The sequence below is a fragment of the Lepidothrix coronata genome, unplaced genomic scaffold (genome assembly GCF_001604755.1).
Source record: "Lepidothrix coronata isolate B3197 unplaced genomic scaffold, Lepidothrix_coronata-1.0 Scaffold105, whole genome shotgun sequence".
NCBI classification, from domain to species: Eukaryota; Metazoa; Chordata; class Aves; order Passeriformes; family Pipridae; genus Lepidothrix; species Lepidothrix coronata.
In genome coordinates this window covers 1,086,371-1,098,584 of record NW_016690285.1, presented here as the reverse complement: position 1 = coordinate 1,098,584, position 12,214 = coordinate 1,086,371, and the positions used below count along the sequence as shown (strand labels likewise).

Genomic DNA, 12,214 nt, shown 5'->3' with positions numbered 1-12,214 from the left:
TAGACATCCAATAATGAAATTATTGCAATGATATATAATGCAATACATACCTGGTAAAATATCCTTTAATGTGGGGTGTGGTACAGTTGGAAAGCCGGTTAAAATACGCAGAGTCTTCGGATAAAATGTCACCAAGGTGAAAATTTTGCTCAGATCTGCACAGTTTCACGTGTGCCAGATGCATAATTTTCCTACTCAGTTCTCTGTGGTTTTTTTTTTCCCTCTCTCTCTCTCTCTCTCTCTCTCTCCCTCTCTCCTGTGTAATTATTTTTTATAAACTGGTATTATAAATAGAAATATACATTCAAAATATATGGAAAAGTGAGTTACTACATTAAATTTGCATGTATCGATCCATCCCTTTCCCCTGCACAGTAATAGAAAATACTATTTTGCCTTGAACTTCATATTTGACAGTGAAATGCCACTAAAGTATTTACCAAAAAGTCCATCTAGTCAAATTGTGAAACAAAATGAACCAAGTGAAAACTTTACATTTCCTTTAGAAAAAAATTACAAGAATTTTGTTTCCTAGCTATGAATCTTTAACTTTTTTTTTTTAGACACAAAGTTGCATTTATTTGTACAAGATACAAAATGTAAACATGGCAAAATAAATAGTTTAAACAAGTGATGCAGGATCCCATGTCATGCTCATGATCCCATTAAAGAATTATTTTTTTAATCCATTCAGTTGCAAATTCAAGTGCAAAAGCATGATGATGAATATCTACTATTCAAGTAACAGAAATAATATTGATGATACAAATAAACTATTTTACAAGGTAGTGATTTTCCCAAATTTTACAAAATTTACATTATATATCGACTTAATACACGATATAATCCGAGTCCATTTAGGTCTGTCTGAGTTCTCTGTGATCCACAGAGTGCTGTGTTTTGCATTCAGGTGGGATTAAATGACCACCCCAGGGGCACAGGTGGAGACACTGGGGGGAGGTTATGTCACTTCCATGGCTACTGTGGTCTCTGCTATGCCGTTCAAGCCCAGGCGTTCTGGCTCGTGGTTCTCCCTGCAAGGGAACAGAATTCCAGGGTTACAGCCAGAAAATGAGGATTCCCTCATGCAGTTTGAATCATTTCTTTCCTCTGCTGTGTGTTTCTCCCTGGAGCAGGGAGAAGCTTTAACACGCGCACTGGAAACGTGATTTAAAAGGAAATATTGGCTTTCAACACAACTGCTGTTACCCCACTGACAGTGCACCCCTTCTACAAGATCAGTGCCTTTAATTGTCAACTACCAGCCTAAATGATGGATAAGAGATAAGATAAAATAGTACTAAAAAGTCTCCTGAAGGAACAAAGTCAAAGTATACCAGGATAACTCAGCATCAGTTTTTCTGTCAGTGAACAAAGTGTTATAATTCCCCCTCGAGTGCAAGAAATCTTAAATTTTTTTCTAATCATTTACTAATACCCACTTTTTCCTTTTCCAGTTCATAGACAAATGTGGCTTTGTTTCTTTAAATAGCAGAGACTTAAAACAAACCCCAAATACTCCCATTTTCAGACAACTTGGCCAACTGCAAGCTCCTGCCACTGCTGTGAAACATCTGAGTATCCTAAAATAACAGTGCTGCTGTTCAGTGAGAATAAACATCTCTTGAAGGTCTTTTCCAACCTAAACAATTCTATGATTCTGTGATTTTATCTATCTATGTAAGATGCAGTTTTCTGGTTTGTATGTTACATAAATATATAACACACATATCCATATATTTATACAAAAAAGGTATGTGCCAGCCTGTATCTTACAAAATGGGTTCCCAAAGTTATGGAGAGAACGTGTGCAGAGTTTGACAGAATCTACATGGAAGTGCTGCACGAGAAGGCACAAATTAAAATGGCTAAAACTGCCATTAAAGTGGCCATTTCAGACACAGTAAAAGTCAAGCAAAATTACTGGTGCCTAAAACCAGTGCAAATTATTTGGGGGGTTAATCTGCCTAATGAGCTCTTGTGGTTTGGCCACGCTGGAGGTGCTGAGGGTGTTCTGGGAAGTCTCTTAGTGGGGGAAACAATGTTCTCTAGTGCAGAGTTGGGCATGGAGAGAACACAATGAACCAGGGACAGTTCATCAGGTGGGACATCAGGAGGAATTTCTTCATGGAAAGGGTTGTCAAGTGTTGGAACCCAGGGAGGTTTGGAGTTCCCATCCTTGAAGGTGTCCAAGGAAGGACTGGCTGTGGCACTCAGTGCTCTGGGCCAGGGCACAAGGTGGGCATCAGGCACAGGGGGGGCTATGATCTTGGAGAGAGGACACGGCTTCAAGCTGCCCCAGGGGAGGCTCAGGTTGGACATCAGGAGGAATTTCTCCATGGAAAGGGTTGTCAGGCATTGAAATCCAGGGAGGTTTGGAGTCCCCATCCCTGAAGGTGTCCAAGGAAGGACTGGCTGTGGCACTCAGTGCTCTGGGCCAGGGCACAAGGTGGGCATCAGGCACAGGGGGGGCTCTGATCTTGGAGAGAGGACACGGCTTCAAGCTGCCCCAGGGGAGGCTCAGGTTGGACATCAGGAGGAATTTCTCCATGGAAAGGGTTGTCAGGCATTGAAATCCAGGGAGGTTTGGAGTCCCCATCCCTGAAGGTGTTCAGGGAAGGACTGGCTGTGGCACTCAGTGCTCTGGGCTGGGGGACAAGGTGGGACTGAGTACAGGATGGACTCCATGGCCTGAAAGAGAGGACACAGCCTCAGAGCTGCACCAGGGGAGGTTCAGGTTGGACAGCAGGAGGAATTTCTTCACGGAAAGGGTTGTCAAGCATTGAAACTGCCCAGGGAGGTGGTGAAATCACCATCCCTGGAGGTGTCCAGTGAACGACAGGACGTGGCACAGGGTGGACTGGGAGGCCTTTTCCAACCCCAGCGACTCAGCGATTCCACGTGACTCAAGCAGCACAACCACGGCAGACCCGCCCACGTGCCCCCGCTCACCTTGCTATACTGCTGATGGCACTGCTGGGGGTCACCTTTGGCACTCTGTCCATGCTGGCAGCGACTGTGGCGAGTTTTAAGGCGGTGGGGGACGGCGCCGACGTCCGCGTGTTGATGTGCACGTTGACGGGGGACACGACGCTGACGTTGTTGAGGTGCACCGTGCTGGGCAGGCACGAATTGTTCATGGGCACAGCCTGGGGGCTGCTCGTGCACAGCGCTGGGATTAAGTGGTTTGTGGTGCTGTGGCCAACTGTCCTTACCAGCTGCACGGTGGAGATCCCTGGGCTGGATGATAAAGCCATGTTGGTGGAGTACAAGGTTCTGGAGGTTCCTGTTACGACAGAAACGTTGTTTATTAAACCAGGTGATGCTGTGAGTATTGTCTGTCTCTGGGATAGTGCAAGAATCCTTATTTCACAGTCACAAAATTTAGCACTGGTGCCTAATCTTACAGCCCTCAAAGCACTGCCCTCTTGGATACAATCTCAGAGAATTACACACAGATGTCTCTCTCTCTCTCCCCCTTTCCTGGAGCTGCTCCAGTATATTGATTTTATTCAGTCGTGTTTTTTCTCCCTCTATTCATTTCATATTATCATTAACCCAGCCTGGCAGAAGGTCTATAAAACTAATCACTTCATTAGCTGCTAAAACAACAAATTACTCTAAAAGCCTTTTCTTTGTGCTGGCAGCCCAGTGTCGAATCACATTTGCCTCTTGGCTACGTGGCCACGGCACCAGCACAACCAGGAGGAGGGGTGGGAGGAAGGCACTGAATGCCAATGCCTACACTTTTGCCCCTGAATTTGGGAAGAATCCTAAATGCAGTGAAACCCAAAACTTACAGTGAAGTCAAAAGAATTACCAGTAGCAGCTGGTTAGTATGTTTTTGGCTGAACATTTGAGATAATGACCAAATAATTTATCAACTTGGCCATTTCCTTCTCAAAGTGCTTCATGTTTAAGCAACTGATTTATTTTTTCATTACACATTCACACTGGTTTTAAGGTGCTGTCACACTTTTGATGGTAACAGATTATTAAAAGGTAAACCAAAGGAAAAATAAACAATGCTCCCCCAATGTAAAAGAGCATTTGGTAGCTTTATATCCACATTAACAACAGATATTGGACAAGGCTCTCAGGATTGGTGGGATTCTTGGGGCAGTCCTGTGCAGGGCACGAGTTGGACTTGGATGATCTTTGTGAGTCCCTCCCAGCTCAGGATATTCTGTGATTCTGTGACACATGTCATTGCCCAAGAGTATTTCAGAGAACACTATTTAAAACTATCACAATTAATATATATGATTTTTTATTTATTAAATGAGAAATAAGATCAGTTTATAAATAAGAACAGTTGACATTCTTGGCTCATACTAGACAGGAGTTTTAAGCATCATCACCTGAAGGCTGGACAACACCATTGATATTGTTGTGGCTGGTGTTGGGTTCCTTGGTGCCCTCACTGCGGCCGGGGGCAGGAGCACTGACCACTGCAGAGGCAGCAAAGTGGGCACTGGCTGAATCCAGGGTTTTGGACATACAGTCAGAGGTGCTGGAGCCCTGGGAGGAAAAAAAAAAGAGGGGAAAAAAAGTGTTTTTCATAATTACCTAAGTACAAAATGAAACAGTGTTAGGATTGCTCCAGTGCACAAATATCACCATGTAAATACAGACTTGTTCTGCATGTAACCTACTGCACTGAAACACTGAATATTTCTGTGTCACAAGACTGATGGGGAGCTGAACATCAGTGTCCAAATGAGTGTTGGGCAAGTCCTGCCCAATCCAGCCACTCAATGGCAAGAGCAGTTCTCAGCACAACAGAGCACTTGTCATGTGCTGTTCAGCCTGGAGAAGGTTCTGGGGAGACCTGAGAGCCCCTTGCAGGGCCTAAAAGGGGCTCCAGGAGAGCTGGAGAAGGACTGGGGACAAGGCATGGAGGGACAGGACACAGGGAATGGCTTCCCACTGCCAGAGGGCAGGGTTAGAGGGGATATTGGGAAGGAATTCCTGGCTGAGAGGGCGAGGAGGCCCTGGCACAGGTTGCCCAGAGAAGCTGTGGCTGCCCCTGGATCCCTGGAAGTGTCCAAGGCCAGGCTGGACGGGGCTTGGAGCAACCTGGGCTAGTGGAAGGTGTCCCTGCCCATGGCAGGGGGTGGAAAGAGATAATCTTTCAGGTCTCTTCCAACCCAAACCATTCTGGGATTCCATAGAAGTCTTTGAGAAGTTTCCTTTAAGATGATGACTATGCCTTAAGCTTCTCAAATCTCCTTTCTTTCCTGTCTCCAGGTAGGGAACACTCTGCAAGTGCAAACCTAAAGGATGTTTAGTATTTCAGGTCCATCCACTCTCATGGAGAGATTTTTGTACCACCGCAGTTTGTGCCCTGCTCATTCTGCAATCACACATTATCCATCAGCCCAGTTTCTCTGAAACAACACTAAGTACTGGAAAGCCTTACCATTCTTACTGGAAAGAAGGTTAATTCTGCAATTGCAATTTATATTAACTTAAGAAATGACTTTGCACAGAAGCTTAGAGTGTTTTAAAGATCCAAAATTCATTCCTTTTGTTTAAATATTCTGGCATCATCTCCTTACATTTAAAAAATGTCCCCTGCCAACACAGAATCCCTGATTAACTGAAGTAGAAAACACTGAGGGGAAGGAACAAACAGCACAAGCAATTAAGATATTAAATGCTCAAAGTAAAAGTAATAGACAACAGCAACAGCTTCTGTATTTTTTTGGTAAGGAAGTAACAGAGAACTAAGCACACCTGAAAATCTTTCCTCCCTTGCAAGGTATTACAGAGGAAAAATGGGATTCTTTTAGAAGACAGAATATGCAAATATGCAGAGCTCTGTTTTTCCTCTCAGAGGTACCAATTTGGAGGACTCACTGAACATCTGCTCATAATAGAACCTTACCATAATAGAACATTACCTCATCAGGTAATTGTATTAAAGGAGTCTCTTCAGAGCTGTTACACAAAGGGAGGTAAAACCAGTGAAAGTAGTAAGACTTAAAAGCACACTGGTGTTTCTACACTTGGGGATGCAGGGAACACATGAAACTATGAAGTCTCAACTTCTAAAATGCAACCATGATATACAACTTATAAAAAAAATAAAACCTGATTAAAAATATTCAACATTCACTCTAAAATGTAATACCTTTACTGGGCTGTTATATTTAGCTTGTACAAGAGATGAACACAGTAAGCAAACAGGAATTAGCAGCATGTGAGGACATTTTGGGAGCAGTACCTGTGCTTTTGGATGTGCCTGCTGGGAGGAATGCTGGGACTGCTGTTTCTGCTGCAGCTGAGCCAGCTGTTGCCTCTGCATTTGCACCAACTGCTGTTGGTGTGTCTGGAACTGCTCCTCTGTGATACCCCCTGTTACTACAGGAAAGAAAGGGGAGCAGAGTTACACAGCCCTGCACAAAGCAAACACATCTGAAAGGCAGCAGTGCAGCTATTTTGGACAACAAGTGCTCAAAGACAACATACATTGTGTCAGATGCTTCCAAAGATCTTCCTATATTCTTATGTAAAAGAGAGGTCAAGCTACATTTGTTTGTTTGTTTGTTGTGTTCCTACAGTGAATCAATTTAGAACAAAAGAACTCGGAGCTTTTGTTGCTTTTAAGCAGTTTTTATCTTTGGTGGTTTTCTCTCCAGTAGCTTTAGGCAAAAGCTTAGAGAAAGTATTTTCCTGCCTTTCAGAAAACAAGCACTGGCCTAAAAATCAGGGCTGAGGATGAAGTATCCTGGGCTGAGCTGGGCATCTGCTCTCCCAGGTAGCACTGGAGTTTATTCCTGTCCAAATTCCTCTCCTACAGTCCCTTACTGTCCCTTCCTCTGACACCAGAGTGCACTTGCAGGGAAACACAAGCCTGGCACTGGAGAACACCAAAATTCTGAGATTTAAACAGTCTGGGCAGTTCTAGACCAGCCCTCACCTGAAAGGACTATTCACCCATCTGGCAATTCCAGTCTGACCTTCCTCTTTCCCACCTTTCCTGAAAGATCTGCTCCTGTTTCACCTGAACAGGATTTCCTCTGCCAATGATTTTTTTAAATGGAGTAAGAGTTTAGGAGTGACGTAAGTTAGTTCTGATGAAAAGCAGGTTAATGCCACCCCAGTAAGTCTCATGCTCCCAACACATGAAGGGAATGAAGTTGGAAAAGCTGTTTTTAACATTCTCTCCCTAAGAACTGCACACTTGGTAGACTGAAAATACTGCTGAGTGTTTCATGTTAAAACCTGAGCTTCGTGCAGGTGATGCCAACCTAAGAACTGAGCTCTCTGAGGAGGAAGTAAAGAGAGAATTCACTTCTCAGAGATTCCCAGGAATACATTTCAGCAGTTTATCCTGAACCCTGTTTTTCCAAGACTGAAGTTGCCCTGCACTCAAACACCTGGATTCTGCAATATCCTCTTATCAAGAGACACTGGGTTAACATTAAAATATGGAGTGCTCCACCTTTCAGGGTCTGGTTCTACCATTTACTACTTTTAGTATTTGCAGTTGTCCTGAAATTCCATTCAGAAAAAGTACCAGAATCAGGACTGTGACTGCTAAGAAACTGGTACTGAAACTTCTCCTCTACTGCTGCATTATTAAACCAGCTCTCAACCATGTTACTTAGAAAGACCTAGAGTTACTCCTCTTGGACTGCAGGGATATTACAAATTCCAACCTAATCTAAACCCAAATTTATTTTGCATTTAGCTTTACTTTGTTCCTCCTGCAGATTCTATGGCTACAAGCATTTAACTCAAAGTTCAGTCAGCTCACCCTGCTAAGTTCCCTTACCCCAGTCTCCTAAAATGTGTAGTATTACTGAAGGCAGCAGGGCCAAGAACAGCATTATGGAATATTACATATATATATATATATATTTTTCTATTTTAAAGCTCTGAGGTAACGAATTCCAGATGATGCCTTTTGTTTTATTAAAAAAAACCATTTCAGAACAAAGTTATATTCTGTGTTCATAATCTCCCTTCCTCCCCAGTTTGACAGAGGCCATGAAGTCATTAAACACTCTACTCCAAGGTGCAGGGGAGGTGACTCCAGCCATGCAATAATCCCTTACTCTGCCTCTACGTGTTTGGATTTTGCTCCCTCCCCCAGGTATTTCCTCAGTGGTCACACTGAACTCAGCTGTTCCCCTTGTTAGAAACCAGCAGATGTTCATTAGCACATTTAAGATTATTTGGCTTCTGCCAAATCAAACAACTGAAGGGTCCTAGAGAGGAAAAAAAAGCAAACTTTTCCCCATCCCAAGGCAGCCTTTAAGGTCAGAGTGAAGTGCAAGGGCTCTGCTGAGCATCTATTTTACCACAGGATGGAAATACTGCACCACCACAGGGTAAAAAAAAGGCACTGGCAAATTAAGTCTTCCTCCTTGACAGCTCTGGGTCGCATTTTTATGTCACTTCTCTCAGGATTTGAAGCCTTTAATCAAAGATCAGCTTACAGGCTGCCCCGAAAGTGGCATTTTATTAATTACTTCTACATGGTGTTTAATGCTGGGGGAAAAAAAAAATACCTCTAAAAGGTAAAAGTTTGTTCCATAAGCAAAATCCTTCAGCTGGGAATAGCTGTCCTCTGTATCCAGGGATGTGGTTTTCCCACTTGCAGTTCTTATAACATGAGCAAGAGTTAATTAGCTCAAAAAATTGGTTTTTTATTCATGCACTGATCAGGCACTTGGAAGAAAAGACTGGCCACACATTTTTAATATTAGTCTCTGTTTCTACAGTGCATTGGAGGAAATACCAGAGGAAGAGTTGCTTAATTAATACAGGGAAAAATAAAATGCAGAGGTGATTTTAAATGTTCTTGTGCAGCAAAAACCAAAGCAACTCTTAAGTCTTCTCTAAAATAAAAACATTAAAAAAAATAAATAAAAGTAACCAGTTTTAGTACTGCCAGTGTTTCCTCTGGAGGCAGCTTTATGCTCACAGGTAAGTGTGCTATAAAATCAACTGATTTCAGCAAAGAGAAGGACTTCAATAAATGCAGTGACAGTACTGTGCTCATTTAATGCACAACCAGACTCTGAGCAGCCCTTTTCAAATGTATTCACTATTTACCAATGAGAAAATCCAACACTGTGCCTCTTGCTGGTTCAGTCATTTGGGGAACAATTCTGTTGTCTGTTGTGTCTGATCCTGCACCAGAATTACAGGATCTGGTTTGTGACTTAAATCTGGGATGAAAAAGGTCTTCCACAGCCATAAATTTCCCTGCATAATGTACTTCAGCTGCTGAGGGACCTCTGTTCTCAATGTATTCCCCAATGATTCTTAAAATTATAACACAAGATTATTACTATTCCTGCCCAAAGTGGCTCAGACTCCTCAGATTTCGGCTTTAGGCATTTTTGAGCTGTTTCTCTGCAGCCTCTCCCACCATTCCAGTGTGGATTTCTCCATCCTTTCCTTGAGCTCTCTTTCCCAAGCAGTGCCAATCCTGCAGCACACAAGTGCTGGCCCACATGAGTGTATCATTTCACACACCTCTTCAACCTTTTTCCTTCACAGATCACCTTCCAGCCCAAAACATTCTCCTCATTTTTGGGCAGACTCCACCCAGAGCAGAATTCAAAGTGTTACATCCAGCTAATCCTTCAGTAGTTGACTGATATTTATTATATTATCAAGAAAAGAAAACCCAGAAAAAAATTAATCACCTTAACCCGATCTTTCCAAGCCCCTTCCCATACCTTGGTGCTGTCACACTTTATTCCTGCAAACAGGAATCTTGCAGCATTGCTCATTCTTGTTACATAAGGAGCTAAACCCTTGTTGTTCCTTGCAGTCCATGTTTCACAACCTTAACTCTTATATTTTCTGCACTTGTTTTAACCAGACACCTCTTGATAATTATTAATCCCATCACACACAACTGCCTCCTTCTGCTACAGGTGGAATTCTCCAGCCCTCCGTGTTCTTTCAAAAAGAATAATTATATCAAATAAAGCCACAGCACATTGTGTGTGTTCTTTTCATGCAGCAGAAATATTCCTGTGCAAATCCTTTCACAACATGAAGGTTACAAGGACTAACCTGAAAAGATATCAAAGTATCAGGCTGGAATAAATATTCTCTGCTTAGGTTTCAGTTTGCACACAGGAATTCTAGAGGTATGTTATTGATGATTAAAAACCCATTCCTGCAACTGAGTGTGAAAGAGATGGACCATTCCACAACCACAGGCAGTTAACTATGGAATTCAGAGTCAGCCTATTATATTGTTTAATTATCCTGGTTTACAACACCTAATTCTGTATATGATCAGAGCAGGGAAATACTCAGGTGCTTGCTGATGCTTGGTAGGAGCTCTCTTTTGGCTTATCTCCAGTTGTTCATCTTTTTAGAGAATCATCTGATTATGAGTCTTTTATGATTATAAAGAAGTGACAATGTTAAAACTTGAGCAATTACAACTCTAGCATATAGAGCAAGTGATGCAAAGGCTATTTAATTTAAGCTTAAAACAATTTTTTCCTTTGGAAGCTTTTATTCCAGCTTCAGTGCTGCCACACCCAGATCACCAACAACGGGTCTACAAGCAATGTTATATATATTTTATATACAATATATATTATAATATTATAAAATATTATATATTATAAAATAATAATATGTTTTTATATATTTATATATATTATATATAAATGTTATATATATTTTATATTCTTGTGAAGACACAATGAGAAACTTTTTTATCTTTTTTTTTTTTTAACATGAGAATGTGTCTTGCTCTTTTGGAGCTGCCAGGTCACAAAGTCTGCACTGGCTGGGAGAGCTGGACATGACATTTAAGGGAAAAGACAATTTCCCAAACTTAATCAGTGGCTGATGATTAGCTGAAAATCAGAGAAGGTGCATCACTGGATGCTTCCAGTGTCAGCATTTTTGCTGTTTTCAGACCAAGGGCTTTTCTTTAGCACTCATAAAGAAAATTCTTCTGTCTTTAAACACAGTCAGACCAATTAGAGTCATGAAGACTTAATTACACCTCAGCAATTCTTGATACAAGCAGAATCCTTCTGAAAAATATGTCTGAATCCAGCACTTCACCAAATTCTACTGGAACTGATGAAATAAAAGCAGGAGGAAGAGGGAAATGTCTGTATATTCCAAGAAACACAAAATAATTAGTTATTTTAATCTGTGGTTCAGATACACACCGGTGCTCACGTTATCAGCCCAGTCACACGTAAAACCACCCAAATTCAGTATTTTAGGCTCCAGAAGAATTCCAATCCTTGCCTACCTGATATGCCATTCTTGCTGGTGTTCAGTAAAGCTACAGATGCTGCAGAGACTCTTTTGTTATTCACAGTCTGCCCTGGTTTCCTTGAGGTACATTCTTCGCTATCGCTGTCCTGGAGATTGAGTAGCCTGGGCTGGAAACACTGCAGTCGACATGATCTGATATTGCTTAGGATTTCAGGAAGGGACAGTCTGTTTTCACAAGGTTTATTGGAAGCATTGGTCCGTGAGAAATTAGAAGAAAAGTCTAAAGTCTGGGAAGAGCTTGAAAAACTGTTCAGCATTTCCGGGTCAATCTGCCTCAAGACAGGATCGTGCTCTGTGGATATTCGGTCCATTATAACCCTGAGGGAAGAGGATGGGAAAAACCATCAGTTTGATTGTCTCTTTTTAATACTCTGAAGGGGCATGAAGAGTTAAAAGCAACACAGCTGTACCTTCCACCCCTGCCAATCCGCCTCCTTGCAAATCCTATGCATCTCCTTGGAATTGTCAGGGTTGTAAGGCAATGCCTGAACCTCAGTTTGTCCAATTCTGCCAATTCGGGGGTTTCGGACGAAGAATTAGTTTGGTCCAAACGAGGCTGCAAAGAAAAAAAAAACAGAAAAGGCAATTTTACACTCACTCAGAGAGTGTGGTTTGGTTGGGGCACTCCTGGTTGAAGGTGCCCACGGAACTATCACTTCATTAATATGCCCAGATCATAAGAAGATTTCTTTTTAAAATCATGAATTCATTAAGCCTTCACCGGCCATAAAATTAGACACCACAAACAAAATACAGAAGGAGCCCAAATTAATTCATTCTGCCAAGCAGCACATAAACCCATCCCACTGGCCCAGCACCTCCAGTCTGACACTGGCTCCTTTGGGAATTCAGCACAGGATGTAAAACACAGGGAGGGTGGGGAGGCCCTGGCCCAGGTTGCTCAGAGAAGCTGTGGCTGCCCCTGGATCCC

The 12,214-nt window shown here is 42.3% G+C and overlaps 1 protein-coding gene across 1 annotated transcript in view; it reads right to left on the bottom strand.

Annotated features, from left to right (window-relative positions):
• Nucleotides 1-222: 222 nt before the first annotated feature.
• Nucleotides 223-12,214, bottom strand: part of EPC2 (enhancer of polycomb homolog 2) — a 38,604-nt gene continuing 26,612 nt past the window's right edge. Inside the window, exons 9-14 of the mRNA XM_017823749.1 lie at nucleotides 11,694-11,839; nucleotides 11,258-11,601; nucleotides 6,230-6,366; nucleotides 4,362-4,521; nucleotides 2,953-3,286; nucleotides 223-1,034 (exon numbers count right to left, since the gene is read on the bottom strand). Of these exons, the coding sequence (XP_017679238.1) occupies nucleotides 962-1,034; nucleotides 2,953-3,286; nucleotides 4,362-4,521; nucleotides 6,230-6,366; nucleotides 11,258-11,601; nucleotides 11,694-11,839 (1,194 nt within the window). The 3' untranslated portion in view covers nucleotides 223-961. The remainder of the gene's footprint in view (nucleotides 1,035-2,952; nucleotides 3,287-4,361; nucleotides 4,522-6,229; nucleotides 6,367-11,257; nucleotides 11,602-11,693; nucleotides 11,840-12,214) is intronic.